This window comes from Lontra canadensis, unplaced genomic scaffold (genome assembly GCF_010015895.1).
Source record: "Lontra canadensis isolate GAN:19392208 unplaced genomic scaffold, GSC_riverotter_1.0 scaffold56, whole genome shotgun sequence".
Taxonomy (NCBI): Eukaryota; Metazoa; Chordata; class Mammalia; order Carnivora; family Mustelidae; genus Lontra; species Lontra canadensis.
The window spans coordinates 8,353,579-8,363,601 of record NW_022631050.1 but is presented as its reverse complement, the minus strand read 5'-3'; the positions used below and the strand labels follow the sequence as shown (position 1 = coordinate 8,363,601).

Sequence of the window (10,023 nt, the reverse complement as noted above, 5' to 3'; positions counted from 1 at the left end):
CTAGAAATAACAAGTAGGAGGGAATTTGAATTTTGGGTTAGAAGAATAATCCCTTGACTGATAAAACATACTTTCTTGGTATGCCCAGCTACAACCTAACTACTCAGTGAGGAAAGACTCTAGACTTAAAGGAGTTATTAAATCCAGGAAAGAAAGAGGATCAGAGATTTGCTGCAAGGACTTCGTGGTCAGTGACAGACTTGTAGCATTGACATCTTTCCTCTCCTTTCCTTTCGTCTCTCTCTTCTCATGCCATCTCCTCCCCCACCAACATTTGCCCTACTGTGAATATGTAAGTAAGGCTAAAGTACATGAATTTTGTATTCATTATTGATCATATTTTATTTGTGGTTCTAAGTCAGAACATTAATTTTTCTCCATAGAGGAAATCAGATTTTATTTTGGAAGTGAGTATGCAAAAAACTTCAAGACATGTGAAAACTCACTCTTAAATGTCCCTGGGCATGATTCAGAAACTGATTGAGGGAAGAGCTGAATTTCTGGCTTTTTAGGATTGTTGAGGTCTGGCAATGAGAAGCTGGGAAAATTGGCTTCTGGAAGAGGAAGAACTTCACCGTCCTTTAGTGGAGGTAGCCGGTGAACATATCCCATTTGTCTCCAGTGGAAGGGAAAGTGTCTTTTACCTAGACCTCTTTCTTCTGAGTGCCTAGATGGTGGGCCATGGCCCCGGCGATGGTGATCTTCGGGACCCTGGCTTTGGGGTGGTGGATCACAAGGCCCATGGTCAAAGAAATCATGGCTTTGGGGATGGTGTCCATGGGGATGGTGCCCATGGGGATGATGCTTATGGGGATGGTGTCCATGGGGATGGTGCCCATGGGGATGATGCTTATGGGGATGGTCTCCATGGGGATGGTGACCATGGGGATGATGCCTATGAGGACGGTATCCGTGGGGATGGTGCTCACTGGAACTATGATTATGAGGGTGTCCATGGGTCCCACTGAGGCCAAAATGGGGGTGATGACATCCTGGTCCTGGAGGGGGCCATCGTGGAGGAGCTCCTGCCTGAAATGGTGGTCTGTCTTCTAGGAGAGGTGGGCATCCAAATTTATGTGGCTTGTGGGGTTGATGGTGATCTCTAAATTCATCAGGCTTAAATGGAGGCTTCCCAGCAAGAGAATGCTCATGCCTACCAGAGTGGTGAGGATGGCCAAAATGGTGTGGTATACCACTGATGTTTCTACATTCCTGGTAAAGGATACAGACAAGTGAGTGTTATTGCAGAACACAAAAGGAGTAGTTAGATGTGAAAGTCAGTTTAGACCAATGGATTTCAGACTTCCAGATTCCACAAATCAATTTTAAAAATAGGATAGCAGTCTCAAACTTTTATCCATCCAAACTGACATTTAAAATGCAAACAATGGGGCACCTGGGTGGCTCAGTCAATTAAGCATCCGGTCATGGTTTCCACTCAGGTCAAGATCTCAGAGTTCTGAGTTAAGCCTTACATCCATCTCCATACTCAGCAGGGAATCCGCTTAGGATTCTTTCTCTCTCTCTCCTTTTGCTCTTCTCCCTGCTTGAGCACTCTCTCTCTCTCTCTCTCTCTCTCTTTAAAATAAATAAATAAATCTTAAATAAAATAAAATAAAATAAAATACAAACAAAACTGTCATCTGCTACCATCATTTCACAATCAGAATATTTTGATAATACAAGAGTCAGAAAGATATCTCAGAGTAAAGGTGGTTCTTCAGAGGCAATAAATATTGTATTATGAAAAACTTTACTTATCATCCCTATTTTCTCATTTCAACATCAAATGGTGAAATTACATTGTAGAATGTTACTTATACAGTATAAGCATCTCTTACTCCTTAAGGGTGACCATTTCATTTCTTCACTCTCCTTCTTGTCGAGATTTTAATTAAAAAAAAAAATCTGTGGAGCCTTGCTCCTGGTGACCAACCTGCCTTGCCCCCCACCTTTGTTTTATGGTTTGGCACATAGACGTTTGGATTATTTTCAGTTTTTGCTGACATGAAAAATACTGTGATGACTATCTTGGTACGGAGCAAAGCTTTCCGGGACAGATGTGAAACATTGCTTTGTGCCTTATTTTATGTATCTTTATGTAATGTGTTTGAGGTTTATTCATTCCCCTTAGGTTCTAGGCTTGATGACGAAAATGAAGATTTGAGTCTCAGGACTGGAGCTTTGGCTACAAGGACCATTTTCAAATTCATTAGACATTCATTGAATTGGTTATGATTTTACTTTACAAAGCTTACTTCTTCCCAATTGGGGTATCATATCAGCAATTGTACCCCATTTGTTCCCTGGGGGCCTATTCCCTCTGTATTCCTTTTCAGCCCCCTCTTATCTCTCTGCCTCTATCCCTATCTCCCCACCACCCCCAGAGTTAAAGAACAAAATACACTATATGTCATGACAAAGGCACGGCCCATTACAAAGATGACTTAAGCAACCCACCTCAAAATTGAAGACTTCACAGTTTATGGCAATGTGTTCTGGTGTTTCTAAGTCAGAGACTTCTACATCGTAGGACAAATCTGCTCTGCAGAATCCCAAGACCTATAAAGAAGAGAGAAGCCTGTTAGTGTGTATACGTATGTATTTGCATGTGTATGTGTGTGTGCAGGTCGTAAGAAGGTGCACAGCTAGAGCTGTAAACTTTTATACGTTTGGGAAAGACGAGCTTTAGAAAAATCAGGGTAATATTGTCAAATATCTCTGCTAGTTATTTAACAATCTTTCCCAGCCAATACTTGGAGAAAGTGCAGTTTCCTAAGTGGTTCACTTCAAGTTGCTGTGGTTCTCTTCCCTGAGGGGTCACACCAGGGTCACACCAGGGTCACCCCATGGGGGATCGTGAGGGATAACCCATCATTGATGCCTTGCCTTTCGTCCAACCCTTCTGCACTGGGACACCCAATTTCCTGTGCCTAGAGAGAATGAAGAGAGGTGCCGAAGAGGGATTTGTACAACTTTACTCTGACCCTTGAAGGAAAGTGCTGGAAAGGAGGGAACCAGTATGAAAATGGGTTTGCTGGACCCTGTCAAAGTGATTTAGGGCCATACCCTGAGTACAGAGACTATGACTGGCTGGCATCCCTATGCCACAGAGGTTCCTAAACCCAGCTGTCAAAATTAGACTAGGACAAGAAGACAATGCTTTTCTAGATGTGACAGTTAAGCACTGAGGTTCTGAGAACAGTTCTGGAGTCAGACGGAGCTATGTGAATTCTGGCTTTACCATTTACCAGTTGTGTGAGTTTAGGCAAGTTACTTGAAATTTCTAACTACCTTCAGGTTGTGGGAGGGCTTAATTAAATGAGATCATGCTGCAAAACCCTTAGGACTGAGACTCCTCTTCTCCAGCTGCCAAGTTTCTGCACTGGGTTGTTAAGGATTTATTGAAGAAGGGACTGAGAGAGAGAGGTATCTTTTCTGGGGGCAGGATTCTAGAACTGCTTCAGGTGGGAACACTGACCAGCCAGAAGGGAACTAACGAATGTTTCCTCTCTTCTGGAGAATATGCTGGAGAATATGCTGTTAAACATCAGAATTATCCTGAACTTGAAATCAGAATCCCACTGTTAAAATCCTATGTCCTAACACTGTCTAGCTAAGTGCACTTGGGCAACTGGTCAAACTTCTGGGTCCTTCTGTCCCAGAGAAATGAAGGCAGACATTTGCTTCTCCTCAGCACAGTTATCACAGGGATCCAACAAGGCAATAACATCAGTGGAGGTGTTTTGGAAATTCTAAGTCGCCCTACAAATGCTGAGTTTCACTAATAAAAGCTTTCTACAGATGTGTGAGTATCCATTTATAAATGATTGGGGGGAAAATTGCACTGGACTGAACATTATGAGAACTGGATTCTAATCTCAGCTTGGATATGAACCTTGGGCAGGCCCCCTTGCTGGTCCTCAGGTACGTCCATATTTGTCACAGGGGGTCACTGTGAAGGGCAAATGAGATGAAGTGAACGAAGGCACCCATGGTGTAGGCTCTTAATTCTTTAGCTAAGTCTTTAATCCTAGTGAGTTCAAGTTCAATCTCAGTGTCAAGTTTAGGTATTTATTGTGCATATTATAAAATTGTACTCTTATGATTCATTTAACTTCCCTGTGCCTCAGTTTCTCCATCTCTAAGAGAGACAAAAATAATATCTTCCTCACAGGGTAGTGGCGGGGCTAACCCTGGAGGGGTGCCTGACGCATGGGGGGTGGTCTCTGAATGTTACCTGGTATTTCAGAGACATTTATTATACTCACATTATGGTGCCTGGGAAAATGGTGGCTCCTGGAGCAGTTCCTCACAGAGAAGTCCACGTAGTAGTTGGTTCTTTCCCCTCCTCTCTAGAACAAATTGGATCAAAGCAGTTTCGGGCACATAAGCAGTTAGAATAAAGGAAAAGGCCATAGATGCCTACTACCCAATGGACTGTAAAGCACCATGGTGATTCAAATCGCTAATACGTGCCCTTTTTCTCATGGCCACTGTCTTTTAAAAATTTACCACATAAGTGATAAGGTAAATACTATTTCATTGAAAAGGTCAAATAATATAGACATAACCAAGCAGTGTGAAAACTCACCCTTCCTGCTTCTGATCTCTTCTTTCCAGAGGTACCCCTACGTATCTGATGTGTTTCTCCTAGCTTTTTCCTAAATATGTTGCCCATATACACACATATCTAATTAACACAAATGGGCTCAGGGTCTAAGTTTCATTCTCTAACCTGCTTTTCCCCCTAGGGACTCTTCCCAGTGAATACAGACCCAAAACATTCTCTCTAGTAACTGTGCTGTATTCATTCCATCACAAGTACACACTGTAATTAATTTAACTTGGCATTTTCAAAATGCAAGACATTCATCAGAGAACCACTTTACAACATCCCTCTGGGTGGGAGGCAATGGGAGCCCTGGACTGGAATGGAAGGCAGGGGAACTGTCTTGCACCAGCCACACCCCTGGTTGTGCTGAGACGGTGTCTCTGTGCCTCAATTTCCCATCATCATACAAGGAGGTTAGGACTGGGTGATTTTCAATGACTCATGTAACCCCAATATGCTCTTCTGTCTTTCCCTCCTTCCTGTCTGAGTTTTCCCTCCTCTTCAGTAGATACTTATACTCCCCACAACTCCCCAACATTAAAAAACTGCAGGGGAACAGTTTCTTCGTTATCTCTTGCCTTTCGGTTGAGGCTGCAAAAGGACCCTCAGTTAGAAAGGAGGTGGACATGTGAGGCAGTGGAGAGGGCCAGTGCCATCGAGTCTGGACCTGCCAGGTTGGAGCTGGGCCCTCAGAAGCCAGCTGACGTGAGCAGAGACTCACCGCTCTGACAACTCTCTCCACTCGGTCCACTCTGAAAGCAGCAAAATCTCCATTCTCCTGTTTGTACTTCTCAAGGGCTTTGTTGGCTAGTTCCCTGTAAAGCTCAGTTTCTTCTAAGAAGTCGAAGAGTACAGGGCTATCTTTAGTATTGGTCAGTGCCGAAGAGACTGGGGAAAGAAGATGGCAATTTTGTAGTATTGGTTTGGAAACAGCAATGTCAATGCTGGGACTTAATACACCTAAGTATGGTAGCAAGAGGAATGATAGCTCCCATTTTACAGATGGGCAAATTGGGGGTTGGAGAAGCTAAGTGATTTGCTTGAGATCAAATCAGCCAGTCAGCAGCAAACCTAAACTTAAATCCAGATCTTTCTGATGCTTTAGTCTCTGTTGTGAACCCATTGAGACACACCTCCCATCACTCACAAAGGGTTAATATTTCACTAAACTCCTGTCTCTCGGAGGAGGCAGAGGCATTATTAACAGAGTTTTGCCCAGAGAGAGAAGATACAGGTCAACCTTTCTTCAAGGTGACTTCCTGAAGGAGTTGTTTGGCTATTAAATGTAGTAAGTTGAATCATGTTGCAATGGACAATTTTTAAAGGAATTCTGTAATGATTCTTTTGGAAACAACAACAAAAAAGAGGATGGCACTCAGAGTCAACAGTCCTGAAATAGGATCATGTCTTTACCACATTTTGGCAGTGTTCCCAAGGCCAAGTCACTGAACCTCTTTGAGCCTCAGTTATTTTATCTCTAAAGTAGAAAGTATCATAATCTTTACCTCGTATGGTCTTGTTGTAAGATGAGAAATGGGATAAACTATAACCGCTTTGGGAACTCTACAGTAATACACAACTTTTAGATGCTGAAATCAGTAATGGAGTGCTAAGTAGTCTGCAAAGTATGTTACATAGAGCATCTTACTTAATTCTAAGAAGGATCTGGAAGGCTAATACTATTATGATCCTTATTTTACAAAGGAGGAAAGCATAAGAGGTTAAGTAACTTGCCCTTAAGATGGTACAACTATTAAGAGAGGAAGCTGGGATTCAAACTCAAATGTGACCTCAGAGCACATGTTCTCTGCAATAATACTGTACCACCTCTTACAGATTTCTATTCTATATCGAATTTCTTTAAGGGAAGGTATACCAGTAACAGAAGAAAACCCTGTCCCTTCTCCTATGAAGACAGCAAATAATAATTGAGTCTATGAGGGCAGGAACCATTTCTTAGCATTATATGATGAATACCATGGTGTAATTGTTAATCCAGAATTAGCATTTTAACAGATGAACATACCAGAACTCGTGGTGCAGTTATAGTCATTCACTCTGAAATGCTGGGAGTCATTCAAACATTGTGTAGCTATTACCTTACACTGTCCGATCACCTGTAAGAGAAAAGGATTTGTGTCACTGCATACTGCTTTCCCTGGGTTGAATGTGAGGGGACAAAAAGTGAGGTCACTAACCCTACTATCCACTGAGAATTCAGCTATGTTTTCTCTCACCAAATCCTCTTTCAAAACTTGTATTGTCTTAGTCTATATCCTGGAGCTGGACGCTGTAGGCTTCCAAAACCTTCATGAGAGCCAGGGAGAAACTGTTTAAACAGATCATGACCATATCCCAAACATTTTCAAGGGAAAAAAGTACTAAAAGTTCTACGTATGCAAACATCTTATTTTCTAGAAGTGAAATCTTGTATATGTGCTTAATCTTCTTTGTGTTCGCTTCCCATGGTGGAGAGTCTGGTACCTGAGTGCCCATGTACAATGTGTAGAACAAGACCCTATTCCTCAAGGTCACTGCAGTTAATCCCTTTGGCTATTCCTGCCGATGGGGCCAGTCTTTACAGGACACACTCACAAGTTCATAGGTACTTAGACCCATGGAGTGGACCCTAGGGTCCAGCTACTCCAAACCCCTCCTCTTCTTTGAGGAGGCAAAATTCTAACGTCTGTAGTGATTTGCCCAAGGTCTCACAGCTGGGCTTGTTATCCCATGAGATCGTAATCCCCAGGATCCCGGATCCCAGGTATGGCTCTCAAGAGACTATTCCTCAAGGTCAACATAGTCTTCATGAGTCAAGAGGCAGAATCTGCTCTTCCTTTCTCATTGTGTTATCCACCAGGCATGCAGCCACCCTGCATAAGCAGAGTAGACAGAGGTCAAGGTCAAGAACGATAAAAGAAGGAGAATGATACCTTGCTTACTTACTATCTCAGGTACACGTTTAGAAAGAGCTGGCTCACAGTCATCCCAGCGTTTCCTGGATAGGACCGAACAGTCAGATTCTTTCACATCCAAGACTAAGTAATAGACAGCCACAGATTCCTGAGGAATGCCAAGAGAGCAACAGGTGAAGAGCATGTGGGAGCCCAGTGCTTTTTCGAGAAAAGCAGTCTCTTTATTTCTGAAACAGAAGTCCTGCTCCTCTCCAAACCCTCACGGATGTCCTACCTTTGTGTCATTTGATCTACTTATTTTGAATAAATAGCTTCAAAGAGTTGCTTCCAAATGTTCTTTTTAACTGGTCATGATGCTGCTTCTGCCCACGAGCTTTAAAAAGCAACCACTAAATAGCAGTGTGGGTTTGGGTGGAGGTGGTGAAGGTGCAAGCCCAGAATTATAAGTGATGACAGCCTCCAATCTGTACGCGCAGTCATGTCCTCTCTCCCAGCTCTATTCCTGAACTTGGATTGCTTGCCTTGATTTCAACTTTCCCAAAGCTGAAACCACTCTCTTCTCCTACAAACCAGCTCCCTCTCCCAACTCCCCTTGTCTTTCAGCAGAGGCATCATTAATTACTGATCACCTTAGTCTCTGGCTTAGAATCAGAACCGGGAGATCAACTTTGACTTCTTTCCTTTGCTTTCACTATCCAGGCACCAGGCTTGCCCATGGTCTTTCTTTGAAATGTCGCCTGTCTTTCCTTCATTCTTCCTGTTCTGATTCCCACTGCCTGAGGCTGGTCCTCATTTCCTCCCTCCTGAACACATGAAAGAGCTTCCTGGTTCATGTCACCTGCCTCCATCTCTCCAGGCACACTGTGGACCTGCCTTACTCACCCACATAACTTCTCACCACCACTCAGAGGTAGCACTGTCCCAAGCCATCCTATGCTCTGCACATGGAACCAACAGTCGCTGAATTGCTGCTTGGATCTTAAAGTCCAGCAATCGGTCTTGGTCTCTGCAGCCTGTAATGTCTCCGTCTCTAATACTGGTAACAAGTAGAATTTCTCTGCTTGTCTTCTGCACAGCTCTATAGTCTGGCCTCGTTGATTTTAGCAGTTCCACCAAAGGAAGCATGTGGGGAAGCCCAGTGCTTATTTTGGGGGTGGGGTGGGGTGGGGAGGGAAGCCTCCTTCCAGAATCTCTATCAAGCCCTCAAATGTACTCCAAATGAGCATTTAATCTTATTATTATGTGAAAGCAGTAGGCTCTCTTTGCTTCAAGATAAGCCTAGTTTCTCTTCCAACCTGATAGCTGCTCCAAAGCCCACATAAATCTTCTGGAATCACCCCCCCCCCATCCCTTGGCTTATGTGGAATTACTCCCTGACACCCTCCTTCCTGATTCCCTACCCACACCCCTCTCCCACCCAATTTTAATCTCCTTTCCTTTAGATTGTTTCAGTGCCTATACCACTCACTTGGCTACTGAAGTGTGCCCTATCTTACACAGTTTGCCTGTGTGTGTCTGTGAGCCAACGATTCTTTCCTTGAGGACCCCGGCCACGCTTTGCTCTAAGTCTTCTCTTACAGTACTTATAATTTGATTTGGCTCAGAATAAATGCTTATAGGGACTTAGAGACTGATTCACAATTAACGACATACGAATAACAGATGTGAGTTCGAAGGAAAGAAGAACAATGTAGAGCAGCAGCAGACACTAAACTGGAAGCCCTAGGCAAAGCCACTGCATAGTGCAAAGCAGCAAGATTTGGGCCCAGAACCACTTTCCCCCTCGGGGCTCCTGGTCTCCCAGCTCAGCTCTGGCCCTGCCGATTCCTCACCACTTGGTCCACATGGGCATCAGCGACCCGCAGCAACTGGAAAAGGTAGCCATGCCGCCGTCCCTTATTGATCACGTCTAGCACGTTCCCAGCAAAGGGCTCAGTAGCATCGCAGTCTGTGGGACTCACGGTGGCAGTGCAGTTATGCAGCGCGACCAAGGGGAGCAGGAGCAGTGTTGCCCTGAAGGCTCTCATTTCCCACACATGTAAAACCACCCCTTGCTATAGTTTTATCCCAGCAGAGAATTTTATACAGACTTTCTAAAACACATACAAACACACACACACAATTGATTAAACAAAGTCTTTATGCATTTCTGTTATGTAACCGGGAAGAGTCACCTTGACCCCTGGTTAAAACATCTGTCAACATGCTGTAAATGATTAGTGGGTCCCTGGGGACAGAAAGTCAAGACATGCCTCTGGTGAGTGGGTAGACCCGTGATCAGCACGAAATCTGGATTTTTCTAGTAGTAGCAGATCCAGAGTGTGTTTTTGACCTTAATTAAGCACAGCCTACATTGGGGTGTAGGATGGGGTTAGAAGTAGAGCAGTTCTCTGCCATCTGCCTGCCTGTCTTCACCAGGAATCTCCATCATCACGCCCCCCCAACTCATTATGACACCCAAAGTCCTCAGTAGGATGTAGCTGCATTGCCTAA

General features: G+C 43.9%; 1 protein-coding gene across 1 annotated transcript; it reads right to left on the bottom strand.

Moving 5' to 3' along the window:
* Positions 1-318: 318 nt before the first annotated feature.
* On the bottom strand, positions 319-9,636 carry HRG (histidine rich glycoprotein). The gene is made up of 7 exons (XM_032875596.1): positions 9,363-9,636; positions 7,562-7,678; positions 6,642-6,732; positions 5,337-5,503; positions 4,272-4,355; positions 2,461-2,562; positions 319-1,212 (listed from the first exon to the last, which is right to left on the bottom strand). Exons 1-7 carry the CDS (start codon positions 9,555-9,557, stop codon positions 397-399), a joined length of 1,572 nt encoding a protein of 523 aa, XP_032731487.1. The 5' UTR covers positions 9,558-9,636; the 3' UTR covers positions 319-396.
* Positions 9,637-10,023: the final 387 nt, after the last annotated feature.